We start from the raw sequence: 20383 nt of genomic DNA, 5'->3' as shown, positions 1-20383 counted from the left end.
GTAGTTTTCTTTTTTTGCTGGGTCTCTGTCTGGTTTGGGAATCAAAGTGATGCTGGCTTCATAGAATGAGTCCAGTTCCTTCCATTTCTAGTTTTTGGAACAGCTTGAGACGGATAGGTATTAACTCTGTTTTAAATGTTTGGTAGAATTCCCCAGGGAAGCCATCTGGTCCAGGGCTCTTATTGGTTGGGAGATTTTTGATAACTGATTCAATTTCTTCACTAGTTATGGGTCTGTTGAAGTTTTCTATCTCTTCCTATTTGAGTTTTGGTAGTGTCTGGGTGTTTAGGAATTTGTCCATTTCTTCCAGGTTGTCCAGTTTGTTGCCAAATAATTTTTCATAGTATTCCCTGATAACTGCTTGTATTTCTGAGGGATTGGTTGTAATAAATCCATTTTCATTTGTGATTTTATCCATTTGGGTCCTCTCTCTTTTCTTTTTGAGAAGCCTGGCTAGAGGTTTATCAATTCTGTTTATTTTTTCAAAAAACCAACTCTTGGTTTCATTGATCTATTCTGGTTTTTTGGATTCTATATTGCTTATTTTATGGAAACCCCTTTAAAGTTTCAACAAAGGACAGAAACATTTGTGCCTCTGTGGACTTAGACACCGTGTGCTCTTTCTGAGACCTGGTTACAACGCGAGTAGTGAGTAGCAGTGGTGCTTTTCCCCAGTGAGGTCTCCGTTTACTCAGTCCCATTTATGCTTCTAGGTTTCACAATTTTGACATGTTTCATCTGCTTTCTGGTTTTATGGCTTTCACTTAAGTAGACAGATTATGCTTAAACATAATCCTCAATCTAAAGACAGTAAATTAGGAACTCTGAGAGATATTTTGAATATATATCCTTAGAGTATTTCAGGAAGATAGATTCTTTGGACTAATTGTAAGACATATGCTCTGTGAACATAAACTCTGGCTATAGTTTCTACAGGTTAGATAGTGCACTCTTTACGCACAGTCCCCAGCTACCCTTTGTGAATAATGCCAACCAGTGACATTGCTGTGCCAAGATCTCTGATTTTCTTTCTACAATTACTCAGGAAAAGAAAGGCAATTTTCTTTTCATGTTCTGACTCTTAGTACCGTTTCTTACATTCTGCCAGCCTGCTTACCAGAGTTCTTTGAAAGGTTTAAGAGGGATGTTAGTGGCTGGCCTGAAACTGGACCCTGGTGCTCTGAGAGAATAAATTTTGATTCCTTTCCTTTTCTCTTAAAGTTAAGAGTCCTAATCATAATAGCTGTGAGGTTTTCAGAGTGGATGTGGCACGAAGGGTTTTGTTTTGCATAACAGTTAACCTGGGAGCCAAAGTTAGAAACAAATTATAAGTGCTTTTGTGGCCGCTGAGCCGGTTTGTAGCCCTGGAATGACAGCGGTCATCACTGCAGCTGTCCAGGCAGCAGGGCAAGGCTGGTGGGCACATCGTTAATAAAACACCTGAGCGAGATTTTGTGTTCTGGGAGAACAGAGATCTGGAGATGTTGCCAGGTTCTGGAATTACTACTTGATTTGCTCTTATTCTTAACCATTTTACTATTCACTGCCCAAGTTTTTATTAAAGGAGATTTCATATAAATCCCGAGTCATGATAAACCATTTTCCTATAATTTTTCCTTATTTTAGTGGTCATTCATGTGGATCCCTGTTCATCTGTTACTTGAAATATATTCTGTTGTGCTGAAATAATACTTAAATGAGGAATTATGTGTAATGGATAAAAGTACACTTGATGTCCACATCATCTTGTTTGTAGCAGACTCCAAAATTTAATTAATGATACTTAGTGTGTAGATAAAGAGTAAAAATAACTTTTATTTCTTTAGCTCCCTCCTTGGGCCTGTGGATTCATAATGGATACAAATTCAGACCCAAAGAACTGCCCCTTTCAGCTTTGCTCGCCAATACGTCCCCCAAAATACTACACGTACAAGTTTGCAGAGGGCAAACTGTTTGAGGAAACAGGGCATGAAGACCCAATCACAAAGACTAGTCGTGTGTTACGTCTAGAAGCCAAAAGCAAGGTAAGCCTGTGTAATCCCAACTCTGAGCCCCTGTCCGCCGTGCGCGCTCTCTCGTCAAGCCTTGCGCAGTTGCTGCTGGTGTTACATTTGCACGGTTTTGGAAAGTGGATCTCACATACCACAGTAAGACCCAAATGATTTTAGGGGATTTTTTTTTAATATTCCCATATTTTAACATGGCTTTGAACGTTTATCTAGCATATCAAGACCATGATTTCATTAAGGCTTGTTAATATGTGAATTTTGAAAGTCGACTTAAAGAAATAGTCGAAGTTGGTGTATAGTAATGGCAAAAAAAATTGTGAAGGTGGTAAGCAGTTGACTAGAGTGCTTAAATCGAGGAGGGAAGATGCCTAATGTTGAAGGAGTAAGAGCTGATGTCCTGACTGCTGCAAAGGAAGCCTGAGTTGAGTGCAGCGGAAGTGTGGCACGGGCCTGACCTAGGCCGGGGCGGGGCGGGGCATCACAGAAGTCTTCGAGGAAGTGAGGTCTCAGGGAAGACCTCAATGATTAAGAATTAAACTAGAAAAGGGGCAGGAGGCATACACTTGTGTAGACGCTCTGAACTGAGGGAGAAAGGGTGCATTCAAGAAGTATAAAGCAGGGGGTGCCTGGTGCACTCAGCCTGAAGTGCATGCGTCATGATCCTTAGATCTCAGGGTCGTGAGCTCGAGCCACATGTTGGGTGTAGAGATTACTTAAATAAACAAATTTTTATTTTATTTTATTTTATTTATTTTATTTTATTTTATTTTATTTTTTACGGTATAAAGAAGGACAGTATTGCCAAAATGTAGAGTAAAAGGGCAGAGTGAAAAGTAGAAAAGAAAATTTGTGCGAGTGAGGAACAAATTAATAAATTGTGGCCTTGGGTTTAAAGGATTGTCAGACCTCAGCACATCAAATACCAGATCATTTCATATGTGCTAGCAGTAAGTTGTGACACAGCCATTGTCTTTATGAATTTTTTTCTTCATTGATTTCTTTTAATATCTTTATTTAAATATATATATTTTCTAATAATGCAAGAGCAATACACATTTCTTAGAATAAATACAAAAATGCAGAATTTACAATGTTTAGGTGACTGCTTTTCAGTCCTATTTGCTGTACCTCTTAGATATAATTATTATTTACCACATATTGTATCACTTTCCAGACTTCTGTGTTTGTTTTTTTGTCACCAAAATGTATGTTTACAGGGACACGGTTGGTTGAGCATCTGACTTCAGGTTAGGTACTGATCTCAAGGTTTGTTAGTTCAAGCCCCATATGGGGCCTCCATTCTCCAAGCAGAGCAGGCTTCAGATCTCTGTTTCCCTCTCTCTGCCCCTCTCCTTCTTACACTCAAAAAAAAAAGAGAGAGACGGAGAGAAGATATATTTTTAGGCTTTGTTTTGCTTTAGAAATGTGGGACTATACCAGTCTATTAAAATGTTGTAGTTATCATACCTAAGCGGAAAGAACAGTGAAGCTAAGCTCTTGGGACAGTCAGGGTTGCTTCCTGAATTAGGGAAGAAAGGTGCTAAATGGAAGCTGCTGTAAGTTCCCACATTTTTGTACTGTTGACGAACTCGGATCCAGCTCTTCACAGGACTCGGTACCTTCCTTAACCTCTTCCTGTTCATAAGTTCTCAACCAGCAGGTTTTTCTCTGATTCCTTGATTGAAGTTGGGGAGGAGGCAAGGAGATGAAAAGACAAAGACAAAGAAAAGACAAAGATAATGTTATAGAAACTACGTCTTTTTTTTTTTAATGTTTATTTTTGAGAGAGAGAAAGAGCATAGAGCAGGGAAGGGGCTGAGAGAGAGGAGACACAGAACCCAAAGCAGGCTCCAGGCTCTGAGCTGTCAGCACAGAGCCCGACGCAGGGCTCGAACCCATGAACTGTGAGATTATGACCTGTTTTGAAGTCGGATGCTTAACCAACTGAGCCACCCAGGCGCCCCTTAATGGAAGTCACTACCAAAAACTTAATTAAGCTCCAATTAACAGTTTTTTTTTTTAAAGAAGAATATAGGATTTTCCCCCCTCAAGTCTTTGAGAAGGCTGTGTGTGTGTTTTATTAACTTGCTTCATCTATTACGGTTTAAGGTGTTCCATGAATAGGTAAATATTTAACCTTTGAAGAGGTTAAGGATGGATGGCAGTAGGGGTCAGTAAGAAATTCTGGTGCTAATGGTTGGGAATTCTGCCTACAGAGGACAAAAAATTGAGCAGTTAAAATTTCTTTAGTCAGCATATTTGTAAATATGCAAAGATGTGAAATGGCAGTCTCTAGCCACAGGTATGGGGAAATTACTATGCTAGCATGTCTTGTCTTGATAGGTATATTTTGACTTTTGAAAGAAAAAAATTACAGTAATGGTAGTCAAGAACTCTGTAAAGTCACTTAACTGTCATGGAAAGCCGCATTTCATAAAACTGTTTTCAAGCCTGGGTTGCTGCTCTTTTCTAGTTAGTATTATTGGTCAGCAGACTAGCTGAAAATGAATGAACCATGATATATGTTTAAAGACCAGAATTCTGTTTTTTTTTTTTAAGTAATTTCTATACCCAACGTGAGGCTTAAACTCACAACTCTTAAGAGTCACATGCTCCACCGACTGAGCCACCCACGTACCCCTGTTGTCTTAATGAAATGAAGTTTGCACTCAGCATCAGTAAGGAATGCATAAAATTAGAAACTGTTTTTAAAAGTCTTTTATTTACGTTGCATAGTAACTCTTCATTTCCAGGATGAAAAATCAGTGCCAATGACCATTTTCCACAAAACGGATTCTGAGGACTTACAGAAGAAACCTCTCCTGGTACATGTATATGGAGCTTATGGAATGGACTTAAAAATGAATTTCAGACCTGAGAGACGGGTGTTGGTGGATGATGGATGGATATTAGCATATTGCCATGTTCGGTGAGTCAGCACATTTTACCAGGCGTATGAGTGTTGTCACATGTCCAGAACAACGCTGTATCAGGGAGCAAAGCTTCTTTTCTCGTTTGTGTTAATTGAATGTATGTGCTGATAGAAGTTGATTGAACAGGCTAGTTGATCCAAAAAGCAAAAAGGTAGATTTTCAGGATCTTGTACAAGATTTTTAGAATTCATGTACCAATCTGTGTACTCTAACTTTATTTCAGCTATTTTCAGGACACAAATAATATTTTCTGTTTCTGCTTAAAATCTTTCTCCACCTCTCTATCTCCAAAATAAAATCCAGATTCCTCAGTATACTATTAACATCCTAATGGTCTGGCTTATCTTTGTAGTGAGATCCTTCACTCCTGCCCAGACATGCCCTGCACTCCGGCCCTATTACAGACCCCCTTTCAGACGACAAACTCTTCTCCTCTATGCCTTTGCACATGCTGTGTCTTGATGTTTTTCCCTTTCTTTCCCTTTCTATGTGGGAACTCATATTCTTCCTCCAAGACTCGGATTAGTTATCATTTTCTTCTTAAGCATTTGTTTTAAGTATATATATCCCTAACCTGACAAGTGGATGTTCTTTCTACTGTTTCTATGATAACCTGCAGTACCCTTGTGTGAAAACAGCAACCACATTGCTTGGTAGCTGTTTTCTTTCCCCCCAAAATTATGATTTTCAGGGCAGATTTTTGCCTGTGTGTGTGTGTGTGTGTGTGTGTGTGTGTGTGTGTGTGTGTATCCATTTTTTTTTTAAGTTTATTTGTAATCGTGTATTATTTAACCTAATGGTTCTCCACACTGGGTGTACAGTCATCTGAGGAGCTTTTGCTTTTTTATATTTCTAAGGCCAGCATTTTAGCACAATGCCTGGGAAGCAGTATCCGGCACTCAAAACATATTTGAGGGGGTCCTGACTGGCTCAGAGCATGCATTTCTTGATCCTTGGGTCATAAGTTTAAGCCTGATGTTGGGCAAAGAGCTGGCTTTGAATGAATGAATGAATAGAAGAGAGAAAATGACAAATGACTTTTTTTTTTTTTTTTTTTTTAGAAAAACGTATTTGTTGAATCCATTTTTGGCTGTCTGTATCAGGGATCGGCAAACTTTTTCTCTGAAAAACTAAATACTAAACATTTCAGGCTTTGTAGCCCACATATGGTCTCTACTGTATATTCCTGGTTGGTTTTTTTTTTCTGCCCAACCTTTAAAAATATAGAAACCATTCTTAGCTCTAAGGCCATTAAAAAAAAAAACAGGCCTCCAGGTAGATATTGCCCACTGGCTGTTGTTTGCTGACCCTGAACTAGATCATTAATATTTTTTCCCCACTAAAAAAATTTTTTTTGCCCTTTAATTTCAGGGGTGGTGGTGAGTTAGGCCTCCAGTGGCACGCTGATGGCTGTCTAACTAAAAAACTCAATGGCCTTGCTGACTTAGAGGCTTGCATTAAGACGCTTCATGGCCAAGGCTTTTCTCAGCCAAGTCTAACAGCCTTGACCGCTTTCAGTGCTGGAGGGGTGCTTGTGGGAGCCTTGTGTAATTCTAATCCAGAGCTCCTGAGAGCCGTGACTTTGGAGGTGAGTATACTTTGTCTCTTCTGTTTACAAAGTGGGGAATCATGAAAACCCTAGAACGCTCTATAAAAAATATTTGTTATGTTTTTTCACATTTGTCTCTTTCAAAAATAGTTTTTTAAAACTTCATTACACTTTTACCATAGCATAGGGACTATAACAAAGCTTTTAAATTTTAAACACAGAACCGTAGCTCTGGGAGAACTTCTAAACTTAATCTGCTTGTCCTTTATTTATCCCTCTTCTTCCCTGACCATGTTATTAATTATTGAGAATTTCTATTGAATATTAATGGCTATTCTAATTGACCATTTCTTATTTTTAACAACATGTAGAGTTGGTAGAAAAGAGACAAAGGATATATGACTCTCTGGTTCCAGGGAGTCAGGCCGAGCACTCGGTGACTCTGGCATCCATGAAATTCTTTGACGGTCCTGCCCATCAACATTTTAGTCCTGGATGTAGGGAATCTATGTTCTTTAGATACTCCATTCTTAAAGGCTTTAGGGTAGTTTTTCTGTACTTTAGTTGAAATATCTTGCTCTACTCTTAAGTCTCTGCAGTTGACCCATGAACAACTTGGGGGCTAGGGACACAGACCCCTCCCCATGCGCTCAGAAATCCATGATAAACTTTGGACTTCCCAAAAACTTAACTGCAAATAGACTCCTATTGAGCAGCAACTATGCTGATAACATAAGCAGTCAGTCAACACATTTTGTATATTCTATATATCACAAACCATGTTCTTATAATAAGAGATAAGAAAATGATATTAAGAAAATGAAAAAAATCCAGGCGTAAGTGGACTTGCACTGTTGAAACCTGTGTCACGCAAGGGTCAACTGTACAGTCTTCCTGGTGTCCAAAATATGAAGTTCTGTCATAGCAGCTCATTCCACCCTCAGCACTGTGCTCCTGGCTACTCTAGAAAATAATGACTGGGGTGGAGAGCGTAAATTATTTTCAGGTTTCTTTTATTTTGAGGATGTGGGGTATACACTGTAAATATTAAATAATCCTCATCTGTAAATCTACTTTTTAAGTAGAAACGCTAAGTATAGAGGGGAAAAATCTATATACAAAGATCATAATAGCAAAGGTATTTACAATGTAAAGAAAATACAACTAATCTGTGACATTTAAAGTTAGAAAGGAAATAATCAAAAATGTATGTGTATGCATATTCATACCACATTGCTTATTATAGTGAAGCATTAGAGTCAACCTCTAAATATCCAACAGTAGAGGATTCATATTCTAATTAGAAGTACCAAGTCCAGCTCTAATTTAAGCAGGAAAGAGATTAAGAGGTACTAGAGACAAGCAGGTATAGTACCAGTCTTAGAGGCTGCACAGCCAGAACCATGCCCAAAATAGACCAGAAAACTGCCCCAAGAAGCCATCACTGCCACCACTGCTGGGTGCAGGTCACCTTATGCCACCAGCGCTGCTTCTAAAAACTCAGTGTAAATGTGGCACATTTGCCAGAAGAAATTCTCCATGGTCTTTACTTCTTTGAGTCACCGACTTCCCATTCAGAGTTTGGAGCACATGATGTCTGACGTGGCAGTCCGAGCCACGTAGTTCTACTCCACGCTGCAGGGAAAGCTAAGAAAGGAACGCCCGGCATTGAGCACCTCCGTAGTGAGAGGCGGGCTCTCCTCGTAAGGTTAGGGATAGTCTGAATGCAAAAAGTTCAGATTCCAGGCAGCCAGAAGGAATTACATTTGCCTACTAGGTCAGCGCTAATACAAGAGAAAGCTGAAAAGCATGTTAACAAAAGACTATAAGCTAAATGAAAAAAGCAACTTTTTATTAAATGTTTTTAACACTGGTTATAAGCCAATGAGTGATTTTTTTCTTCTTTCAGGTTGGATATTATCTAGATTTTGTTCAATTAATAATTATTACCCTTATTTTATTGTAAAACGTCCAACTGATAAAGAAGCGTTTACTCATGGGATGGGTTTTATTTTTTATTTTAAATGGTGATTAACAAAATTTACCATCTTAACTATTTTTAAGTGTACATAGTTCAGTAGTGTTCCATATGTTCACATTGCTGTGGAACCAGGCTCCAGAGCTCTCCTCATCTTGCAAAACCAAAACTCTACACTCATTGAATAGCAACGCCCACTTCCCCTGCACCTCAGAACCACCACCCTCCTTTATGTCTCCATGAATTAGAATACTGTACTGCCTGTAAATGGAATCATACGTTTGTCTTTTTGTAACTGACTTACTTCACTTAGATAATATCCTCAAGGTCCATCCATTATTGTAGTATGTCAATTTCCTTACTTTATAAGGCTGATGAATAATCCATTCTGTCATTGTGTATATTTTGCTTACCCATCCATCATTGGATACTTGGGTTGCCTCCACCTTCTGGCTGTTGGGCATAATGCTGCTATGACTATGGGTATACCCTTCAAGACTCTGATTGTAATGCTTTGGGATATATACCTAGGAATAAAATTGCTGGATCACACGGTAATTCTAGTTTAATTTTTTGAGAAACTAGCATACCACCTACACCATTTTACATTCCCACCAGTAGTGCACAAGGGTTCCAATTTCTCCACATCCTTGCCTGCACTTGTTATTTTTTTTCAGTAGTTCCCATCCTAAGGGATGTAAGGTGATAGAATTTATTACTTAAAGGCATCAAACTAAAAAATTGTGAAATTAGAAGATAAACCCTTCAGGTATTGAGATACATATATGCCTCACGGGCCCTAGTTAAGGACTGAGTAGGCTGCCTCCTGGCAATCAGCTTGGCTTCTGGACCTTAGTTCTCTCTTGTCAGCATGTATGTTCATAAAGTATATTTTTCTGAAACTCATTTTACCAATTTGTTAGTCAAAGCTTAACTTTCTTTGGCTTTGTTTTGTGTGTGTGTGTGTTTTTAGGCACCTTTCTTGGATGTTCTCAACACGATGATGGACACTACACTTCCTCTGACAATAGAAGAATTAGACGAATGGGGGAATCCTTCATCTGATCGACAACACAAGAACTACATAAAACGTTACTGTCCCTATCAAAACATTAAACCACAGGTAGTGAATAACAGTTCAGATAAACTATCCTAAAATGATCGAAAAGATAATCAAAAGAATACTTAACCCATGTTGAGGCAGGAATTTTGTAAGACTTTTTTTTTATGTTTTTTATTTATTTTTGAGAGACAGTGCGAGCAGGGGAGGGTCAGAGAGAGAGGGAGATACAGAATCTGAAGACAGGCTCCAGGCTCTGAGCTAGCTGTCAGCCCAGAGCCTGATGTGGGGCTCGAACCCACGAACCGTGAGATCATGCCCTGAGCCGAAGCCTTACGCTTAACCGACTGAGCCACCCAGGTGCCCCAATTTTGTAAGACTTTAGATTGTTTGTGCTCATAATACCCAAACCTCTTTCAGCGGTTTGTTTCAGTGTAATAGTTCAGAATAGGTTAGTTGTGGTCATCTCTCACTAGCCAAGAGAAGGTATTCCAGGTAGCAAGTGGTGTCTAGTACTATGGTACTACAGATCTCTCAGTGTGAAATGAGAAGACATTTTCTAGCACGGAGGTCAAAAAATGGAGTTATTTTTCATAACCTGTAAGGTAGAGAAGGACCATAAGGAATAATGCAAACTTTGTTCATCTGTTTTCTTTCAGCATTATCCTGCCATTCACATCACAGCTTATGAAAATGATGAGCGTGTACCTCTGAAAGGAATTGTTAACTATACCGAGAAACTCAAGGAAGCCATTACGAAGCATGCCAAGGATGCCGGGGAAGGTAGGAGACCACCTGGAAGCAGGGAACATAGCTGATGGTTCTGTTGCCTTCCACAGACTGCTCAGAGTGGTACATTTCATGCCACATAGTCTGCCCATGATTTTGGACAGTGGGCTCTCCTGTGGTGACTACCCAGTGGGGGCATACCTGATAACCGTACCTGACTCGCCTCTTTTTCAGAGGACGATATTAAACTAAGGTAGGCAAGGCATAAAGAAAAGTCAGCTTAAACCTCAAATTATAACTTTGAGCTGTACTGTCATACAACACTCATTCATTTAACAGTATTAATTGAGCCATTTTTCTTGGAAACTTCTAGAAAAGAGATTCTGACGCTTTTGCTCTGGAGCTTCAGTGTCCAAACCAGCTGCTTTAATTTTCTCTAGATCTTGCCATTTCATTGCACAGGAACTCTTTTCCTTCCTTATTAGCAGGACCCTCTGAGCTGGGGGTGCAAGGGACCCACATACAGGTTTCAGTCGCCTGGTTTTCACCTCCATGCCTCACGCTTGCCGCTGCAAAAGTAGGTGTTTCCAGATCACAAGACTCTGGTTCCACGGGGCCAGGGACTTCCTCTTGCTTCACTACCTTCTCCGTGCGGCCCGACAAGCCTCTTCATCCGGTGTCCTCCCCCACTCGGCCTCCTCTGGCTTTCTCTGTTTCAGAAACTTGTCGTAGCTGCTTGCCCCCACCCGTCCCTTTCTTGGTGCCAAGTATATGCCTTTTTCCTTCACTGTTATTTTAATAGTGTACTTGGGAGGAAAGGCAGAAATAAACCTCAAACCTTCTAATTGTTGGATATGTTAACTCTTTCAGGCTACCAGGCCCCCAACGTTGTTTTAGATATTCAGCCTGGAGGCAATCATGTGATTGAGGATTCTCATAAGAAGGTATGTTACCAGGCCCCTCTCAGCTGACAGATGCGCAAGTAGAGCTCTGTCACTGTCAACATTTCACTGGTTGCAGCAGAGTTTATGACCGCTGCTTTGTCACTGTCTGGTCTGCGGCTGGGGCCCAAGGGCGAAGGAGGAATGCTGAGTCAGGAGAAAAGCTTTCCCGTTACGCTCGATAAGTGCGCTCTGTTACAGAGAGTAATGGGATCTTACTTGTTCGTGAGCGCCTTCTGCCTCTGTCCCCAAGTAAAAATAGACTTGCCATAAATTGCTGACTTTAAGGTTAGGTGAAGATGGATAGACAAAGAGATGTAGCACTCGAGTTTTACCACAAAGTCCTTCTAGCTAATTTTTTAAATGCATTTCTTTTAGATTACAGCCCAGATTAAATTCTTGTACGAGGAACTTGGACTTGACAGCACCAGTGTTTTCGAGAATCTTAAGAAATACCTAAAATTCTGAAATGCTGCATTCCATGGGAATTGGAAACACTGAAATATTTCATAGTCTTATTTCCAACTGGGTAAGCAACAGTGAGATTTTTTTTAAGTTAGTAATTTTTAAAAATTTGCTTCTCCATGCAAACTTTGTCTAGTGTACATCTTCCTTGCTTCTACCGCTCTGTCCTTTGGCCCGTGTGCCCTTTAACCTAAGAAAGTGGTTTTCAAACCGCGCTCCTCAGAAGGACGTGGAGGAGGGGGCGAGGGAAGCGTTGGTGACGACGCAGCCCCCCAGCTCCCCCTTCAGAACAGCTTTGTTTCTGTCTTTGAACTAACATCTCCTTTGAAAAGTTTACAAATCAAGGTCCTGCCTCTTTGCTAGTGAACACTTTTAGACACTTCAGCAGCACGTCCTCCAATTTCTATGTCTGTATTTTATGAAAAGAGGTAACATTCTTCACATTAGAATTCATTAGATCTCTAACAATCCGAGTCCTAAGGTGTTCTGATCATCTCTTATATTGATGCTATCTCAACAGTTACAAGTTCCTGCAAGCGATAATTTTTTTTTATTTTTAAAAAACATTTGAGTACCTTTTCTAAAGCAGATACATTCAAGCCGTGTGTCCCCAGCGTACGCGGTACGGGAGTTACTGCCAGTGCTTAGAATAGAACAGGGCGTCCGTGTCTTCGCGCCTCTAGCACAAGCTGTGCAGTATGTTAAATACGCTGGAATAGCATGCCCGATTAGAAACAAAACATCTGCCTCGGAAAGCTGTTTGGTGATGAAAGAGCTGCTCCGTGTTGTATTCAAGGACGAGGCCTTCTCCCTTGTCCAGGGAAATGGCATGCATATCAACCTCACTGCCCTTGTTGGCCAGATTGGTACTTAACCTTATCCTTGCCCTTGTGGGAAGATTGGAAACCATTTCCTTTAGGTGTAGCAGTGAGGCTTCTCCAAAATTCAGAACCACCAGAAAGACTGTGTCGATGCCGTCCAGCTCCCTTGTGTACACGACAGAGTGGCTGTTATTGCTCAGAAGGCAAAACCAGCCCCTGCTGAGAAGCAGCTCGTGGGCATGAAGCAGACTTAATTCTTGATAGAACTTCAGTGCTGATCTGGGCTGAGTCTTTTGGACCTACGTAAAGGAAAAAAAAATTAACATAAATATCCAATTCTAAAAGAGTTGTTGGGGGTTTTACTTGTAATATTTTCAGTATTGAAGAAGGAACTTATTTCCCCAAAAAAGTTTGCTTCAGTTTTGCCCATTAAAATGACTACCAAATGTGAGTATTGATAGGCAGATCAGAATAGTTGATTTAACTAACTGAGAGACTGCAAATGCAGGGAGTCGTTGTGTGCACAGTGCGCTGCTAACACGTTGGCCAGACATGATGAGAGACCAAATTTGACTCCACTGTAGGTGTCCCAAAACAGTGTCCATGTCTGAGTTACCTGGTGTTTAACTTGCCTAAATAGAGTCCCTTTACGCTAATTGTCACTGGCAGAAAAGCTGCCACTGTGGCCATGACCTGGGAGGGCTTCTCTGTTCTTTTTTGTAGAGTAATACGCAGGTCTCGTTAACTTCAGGAGACATATGTGTTCCTTGCATAGCCAGTGGTGAACAGAAAGTTGCAAAAAAGGATACAAAGCAAAATGCTGCCTAAAAAGAAAGTTAAAAATTATACTTCTTTAATGTGTGTTCATTAAAAAAGATCAAGATTTATTTCACAGCTATATAAAACATACATAATTTAATGCTGTATTTTCCTTTAACATTTCAAGCATCTTCTGTTATTATGGTAAAATGTCACTTTAATAACAGGATAATGTTCTGTTGAATGGATATACCACATTTAAAACCATCATCTCATTTCAACAGTCAGCTTTCTAATATTTTCTCATATTTTTAGTGCCTCTTCTCTATTTGGGTAATTTATTTAGGATAGAAAGACAGTTACTACGTCAAAGAGTATGGACACTTGATTCATAATGCCAAATGAGTCTTCAGAAGAGCTGTTGACAAATCAGTGGTCATGTTCATTTCCGTGGACTCTTGCCAGTCATGTTGACCGTGGTGGTGGGGACTGTTATTGCTGTTATCATTGTTGTGACTGTGGGGCAGGTGCCTAATGTGTGCTCTTCAGTGAACATCTACTGAATGTTTGAAAAAATATGTATTCTCTGTTATCAGGTACAAAGGTATTTATGGTACATGTATATGGTATATGTATATGACTTGTCAAATTACTACTAATATTTCCTATAGCCTTAGATGATGCATGGAAAAGCATAGTTCAGTGCCACTCACATAAGAAGTGCCCAGTAACTGTTAACTATTATCCATGTCTACCTTCTAGAAGTATGTTGAAGTGTCTGTATAATTGTGGATTTGTCAGTTTCTCTTAGCATTTCTCATAGTACTTGTTTTATATATTTGGAAGCTATTGTTAGATGCCTAGATCATGACTCGTGTGGTGGAATGTTCTTTAACAGTTTTTGAAAATTGCATTTGCCTCATAATGCTTTTCATATTGAATTCTATTTTGTCTGCTATTAAATATTTCCACACCTGCTTTTTGTAGCTTTATTCTTTTTTAAATAGGAGTGCATGCACATAGTATAAAATTCATTTGTAAGAGGATATATAAAAATAAGGTTTTTCCTAACATCGTTCCCCAGCTTTTCACTTTCTCTCTCAGAAATAGACACTATTGCTGTGTATGTATGATATGTTCTGTGCAAACAGATGTAGATATTCCGTCTCTCTCCACAAGTGGTGGCATTTACCATAACAGACTGTTTCTTAGTGTGTGGCAGAGATGGTCTCATGACGCCAGTGCGTTCTTTTTAAAAGCTGCATACTAGTTCATTGTGTAAGTCAATAATCGACTCTGTTGATAAAATATTTAAATCATTTCCAGAGTCATCCGCTATTAAAAATAATGCTATGGTAGAGATCCTTGGATATTTATTATTTTCCACACATGCAAGTATTCTCGGGATGAAATTACTAAGTCAAAGGTTATGTGTGCATTTTTTGTTTGATAGCTAGAGCCAAGGGCTTTATTTTTTCATTTTTTTGTTTGAGCAATGTCTCATATTGGATTTTATCTCTTCACCTTAACCTGAGAGTTTTTATCTTCTAATAGGTGAATTTAGCCCATTTATAGTTGTGATTGCCATATGTTTGGACATAATCCTACAGCCTTATTTTATTTTTTTATTTATATTTGTACTATTGTTTTCATCTTTTTAGCATCAGTTAGTTTGATGTAATATTTTTCCTTCTATTGTTCCTTAAAAATCATACCCTTAAAATTGTAATGTCTCTTTTAAAATATACTTCTCTTAACATTTGGTGCTGTCCCGCGGAACTTCCTGCCACCAGAAGTGTTCTGTGCCTGCTAACGTGGCGGCCCCGGCTGCTCTGCTCCTGAGGCAGTGCCGGTGTGTCACAGGGAGTGAGTTCTGATTCTGCAGTTGAATTACTCTGTTTCCATGCCCTGAAAAGAGGGCTTTAGCCTGCTCACTCCCACATTCTCTCACTTCTCCTGCTGCCACTTCCCATTTAGAAATCAGTCACTAAGATTTTTGTTCCAAAATACCTTATTTACTACCTTAAGTTCTGTTGGTTCCTTTCTTTCCTCTGTTTTATACATCATGTCTTTATTTTTTTTAACATTTTTTGTCTTTAAGTAATCTCTACACCCAGCGTGGGGCTTGAACTTACAAGATCAAGAGTCACATGCTCTACTGACTGAGCCAGCCAGGTGCCCCCCATCATTTTAGATTTTTGTTTGTTTGTTTCAGTCCCTGATTATTCTTTCACAAGCTGGCTATTCATGGAAAAATTGGAGTCCATGCTTTTCCAAGTCTGTATTCACGAATGCTAGCTTGAATGGATTGTAAGTTTAGAATCAAGTTTCCATCATAGCTTTAAAGATTAAAGTCCTGATGTGTTCTAGGATCCACTAGAGAAGCCGGTCCAGTTCTCAATCCCTTGCTTGGGCAGTCTGTTTTGGAGTTTGGTTTTGGTTTCTGCATATTTTTAGTTTTCTTTTTTCTTTATTCTTGCCATTCTAGAAAAGATAAATATCTCCGAGTTTTATTTCTTTGATTATGTTTCCCTCTAGCTTCTGTTCTTTTCTAGAATTTTATGGTGGAATTCCTAGATTGATTGTCTACATATCAAAATTTTTCTCTTTATACTAAAGTTGCCTTTTTTCAGTATGTTCTGGGAGAAGCCGCTGGATCAGTTTTCCAGGATCCCAATTAGAATTTCTATTTCAGTCTTTCACAGTGTCCTACATATCTAAGATCTCTAAGATCACTTTTTTAAGACTCAGGACCCCAAGGATCAAGAGATGCATGCTCTACCGACTGAGCCAGCCAGGTGCCCCTCTGATTCCTTTTTTAAAAGACTCAAGAGACTTCTTAAGACATATACCAATAATGAAGTCTTCTGTTTGCCATATTTCTTCTACTTTTTATAGTTTTCTGTTAAGAGTGGTGTTCTCTTCTGTCTTCTTAATTTTTCTCAAATGTGTGTGATTCTTGGTGATCCATTCACTTTTGAGTTTTGATACTCCTTGTCTTCCATTGCCCACCTCTAGTCATTATGAGAAGCTTAGTATTACTTTCTTTTAGAAATTAAATTCTTACCTGTCTCCAGGGCTTTTATGGATGTTTTATTAAATAGCTTAGCCCGAAACGTTGTGTTATGATTTAGCATTCCTCCAAGCATTACTCCTGATCATTTGAAACGCTTGGTTAATGTTATAGAAAAAAATTGTTTTAATTTGCATATACCTTTTTCTATCTTTTTGGCATACATTATGTAGGATTTCTTACATATTGGACTTAAATTGAAAATCAATAGATGCACTTAATCTAAAACACAAATGTTAAAATAACATGTTTTTGTTTTCAAGAACCTAGGAATATAGAAAACAAAACTAATACTATCCCAGAAGCCTCTGTGGAGTTTGGAGCGGGGAGTTGTGGAAGCAGGAGGGTTTGCATGAAGCTCAAACAGAACCGCCTGGGGGACTGCACTTACTGTGCTGAGCGCTGAGTGACGCACAGAATCGCCCGTCACTGCGTTGTGCCCCTGACACGGTATTGTGTGTCAGCTGTCCTGTGGTGATTTTTTAAAATCCTACGAGGTTGTTTTCAAAATACTTAGTAGATTGGGGCAAGGGGAGATTTTTGCTTTAAAATTTTAAAGTCTCGTGGGACGCCAGTAAGGAGGCAGTTTAAACAGTGACATTTTCACTAGTACACAATGCCACCTGACGCCAGTTCATATTGACCTGGTCCAAGGAAACGCACTTAGCACTTTGCCAAATGGAACAAACAGATTTTCTAAACAGGAATGCATATATTGTAGCAACTCCAGCTGAATTTGGCAACCTTGAGCGCTACGATAACAGAAAATAGTAGCAGCAAAAGCCAAAGGGTGTGCTTTTCCAGAACAGCTGCGTTTAGGAATTGGTTACGTCTTGGTTTCCTCAGGGAATTATCCTTAATTGCTCTTCGTCTTTTTGAAGGCCGGAAAGGAGGGCAGCTGGCTGGGCTCGCCGGAAGGCCTCCCAGAACCTCCTTCAAGTCAGTCCAGCCAGTAGGTGTGTGTTCCACATGACACTCCACATGGCGGTACTGCCACAGACACAGGACTTAAAGACTGTTACGTCTGTGTGATTGATTGAAGAGAGAGCCTCAGTTAAGGTCTCGGGGCTCCCTCAGGGTGACGGTATGTCGTCGGCACAGAGAATCAGTGTAACATTGTCGTGGAAACTTACATCAACATTCACAGTGTGGGAATCTGAACTGGTGGGCAACCAGGTGTGATTGGCCTCAGTAAAACCAGCGTTCGAGCTGTTGTCCCACTGCATCGGTGACTTTGAGAGAAGGGTGTCCTGTGTCAAAAGACCATAAAGAGAAAACAGTAGTTAATTATTAGAGAAGTATAATTCGGCCATGATTTACTTCATAATTATTTAATTCCCTGTATACTTAGTACTTGCATTTATTAGCATTCCCAATGAAAACACTTCAACATTCAGTACATGAGCCAGCTTCTCACTTTTAATTGGAAAATAGTGACATCTTGAGTCTGAACAGATTATGGTAACTGGAGTTGGATATATAGTGAGAATCTTTGCTGCTTTTCCCTAAAAATGAGTAATTTCAAAATGCGCGAGTGCCGGTACATTCTGTGGTGCAGTGGTGGTGAGTTCAGGTATGCACCCATGTACAAGTAAGCCGAAATTCTACCCACTTTCATCCAGCCTGGTTATGGTGCACGCACGCGCGCACACACAGATTTAGGGAATGCGCACCAAACATTAGGGAAATTGGATCTCCAACACTGAGAGCTAACCATACAAAGTATCATGGATTCACCTCACAACACAATTTTGAGATCCATAGCCTCAAAAACAAAAACCTCTCAAGTCTGAAGCTGTGTATTACATTTGTTAACCTGAAAGGAAGAATCTTTGTGCTGTGGTCAAAATCTAGCAGTACGGACAGGCACTTAGACTAAGGTTCCTAAGTCCATGTTTCAGGTAGAGGGCACTGAGTAGTAATCCAAACTTGAAACACAGGTTCTGCAGTTCTAGTATGCCTACGAATCAGCCAGAAAACATCTTGAAAATGTAGATTCCTGTGCTCGACACAAGAAATTCAGTTGTGCAGCTTAGGAAACCGCATTCTTAGTAAGCTCCCAACCAAGAAAGGTGACTTATAGTACGAAAGGAAAGCAAAGAAATCATTTTCATCAGTAGAACAGGAGAAGTAAATTCTCTGGTTTCACGTTAGATTATATTGACTTACAGTGTCATAGCTTTCGTTGAGATTTGTGGCTAAAATATTTGTCATTCCTATTTCTTCCCCATAGTACGTTATGGGAGTTCCAGGGAGTGTGAAAACAAGCAAGTTCATGATGTTGACATATTCTGCCCCCAAACGAGAAGTCAGCCGGGCGCGGTCTGGTCCACCGATCTGAAAGGCAGATATTTTTAAGGACATAGCTTAATATACAGTTTTCTGAAAAATCTATCCTATTCCACAAAAAGTGCGTCAGGCAGAAAAACAAAGTCAGCTGTGAGTACCATGGCATCGGCAAGCCTGACTTTGAATCCCAACCCTGCTACCTCCTGTGTAACTGACCCGTTTACTGTCCCAGCCATACGATCAATAACAGGGTGTTAGCAATTTACTTCACAGTGATGTTGCAAATAAAATTTATGGGGTGATGTTAATATTTTTCACACATTTGGATGAGAGATATGGACAGAAAACAAAAGGGTTTCCCCCATAGAGGGCACGACAAGGAGGGAACGGGTGGAAGGGACAGGGGTAGGAGAGATTTGGGGGGGGGGGGTCTTGACCTATTCAAAACAAATTCTAGAGATAAATCGAGTTTTATAGAGAAATGTACACAGTCCAAGAGGAAATTTTGTAATATGTTTTCTGTTTTTAAATTTGGTATCTCTATGCTGAATGCTTTAATTACATATTACCTAATCCTTAAGAGTTTATTTAAACCTTCTAGCAGTTCTCTCCATTACCACAACTCCGTCTCATGTACATATGCCGAACATGGAATTTTACTATTGAAAAAGTACTTTGGGAGCACCCGGCTGGCTCGGTCGGAAGAGCATGCAAGCCGGTCTTGGGTGAGTTCGAGCCCCACACTGGGTGAGAAAATGACTTAAGCTTTTAAAAAAATTCTCTCACACCTACCTTCTATCTTATTGCCCTCCTCCACTGTGAGGTATTCTCTCCACTTACAATGACAAAACAAGCTCCCTGAGACATTACAGCACTTACTCAGATGAGGGTACAGTGCAAAACCAGCCTTTGAATTTGAGTCTGAGAATAAGAATTTGGTTGTTACAGTTCAGGAAGAAAGGAGTGTGGTTTTTTTTAGAAGTACTGAAACTACCTACAATTATCTTTTTATAGACCATTGTAAATTATTTTTCTATTTTTATGGTCAGAAAAGTCAAATGTCACCTCTGTTTATTTTCATTATCTTGAGAGCATTTGATAAGAAACCCTATGGTTTCTCAAATGTTCTGGACTTAGAGGACTTTCATCTTCAGAAATATTTCCACAGGTAGCTCACACCAATGAACAGCAGCCCGGGCCTCTCGCAGGCTGAGAGGGATCCCGGCCACCTAAGCTGCTGGGACCTCTCAGTATTTAAAAAGACAAGTGCTAAAATGCCATTATAAAATTTGGAAATATAGGGGGCGCTTGTCAAATGGTGGCGGAAAGACCTCCAAAATTTCTACCATAAAAGCAAGGAGAAATCCACTGTTTAAGAACTCTGGAAACTGGGGCGCCTGGGTGGCTCAGTCGGGTAAGCCTCCGACTTCGGCTCAGGTCAGATCTCATGTTCGTGGGTTCCAGCCTTGCATCGGGCTCTGTGCTGACAGCTAGCTCAGAGCCTGGAGCCTGCTTCCGGTTCTGTGTCTCCTTCTCTCTCTGACCCTCCCCCTCTCATGCTCTGTCTCTCACTGTAATAAAATAAATTAAACATTTTTTTAAAAATTAAAAAACAAAAAAAGAACTCTGGAAACTAGCTAAAGGCTTTCAGTAATCTAAGAAGTACCTATTCAAGAAAAACAGCAAGCTTTGTGTCATTTTAAGTGGTGCTGCACTCTTGCCCCTCAGATCTACAAGAGCCTTGAGAACCTCAGTCTTGCAACTACCCTAGCTGTGA

At 39.9% G+C, this 20383-nt stretch overlaps 2 protein-coding genes across 6 annotated transcripts in view; one reads left to right on the top strand and one right to left on the bottom strand.

Annotated features, from left to right (window-relative positions):
* Positions 1-20383, top strand: part of PREPL (prolyl endopeptidase like) — a 67512-nt gene that overhangs the window by 36922 nt on the left and 10207 nt on the right. For 4 of the 5 annotated variants that reach the window (XM_029937280.1, XM_029937281.1, XM_029937278.1 and 1 more), the window contains 7 exons: positions 1827-2024; positions 4763-4938; positions 6314-6530; positions 9443-9592; positions 10189-10312; positions 11129-11202; positions 11578-14222. In XM_029937280.1, the coding sequence (XP_029793140.1) occupies positions 1827-2024; positions 4763-4938; positions 6314-6530; positions 9443-9592; positions 10189-10312; positions 11129-11202; positions 11578-11667 (1029 nt within the window). In that variant the 3' untranslated portion in view covers positions 11668-14222. Of the gene's footprint in view, positions 1-1826; positions 2025-4762; positions 4939-6313; positions 6531-9442; positions 9593-10188; positions 10313-11128; positions 11203-11577; positions 14223-20383 lie in introns of those variants that run through there. The other variant, XR_003907792.1, reaches the window with a different exon arrangement.
* SLC3A1 (solute carrier family 3 member 1) overlaps positions 12060-20383 on the bottom strand; it is a 36429-nt gene continuing 28105 nt past the window's right edge. Inside the window, exons 8-10 of the mRNA XM_029937282.1 lie at positions 18487-18654; positions 17451-17567; positions 12060-12784 (exon numbers count right to left, since the gene is read on the bottom strand). Of these exons, the coding sequence (XP_029793142.1) occupies positions 12344-12784; positions 17451-17567; positions 18487-18654 (726 nt within the window). The 3' untranslated portion in view covers positions 12060-12343. The remainder of the gene's footprint in view (positions 12785-17450; positions 17568-18486; positions 18655-20383) is intronic.

This window comes from Suricata suricatta, chromosome 4 (assembly GCF_006229205.1).
Source record: "Suricata suricatta isolate VVHF042 chromosome 4, meerkat_22Aug2017_6uvM2_HiC, whole genome shotgun sequence".
Lineage (NCBI taxonomy): Eukaryota > Metazoa > Chordata > Mammalia > Carnivora > Herpestidae > Suricata > Suricata suricatta.
The sequence above is the reverse complement of the archived record's forward strand: the minus strand, read 5'-3'. Positions and strand labels throughout refer to the sequence as shown.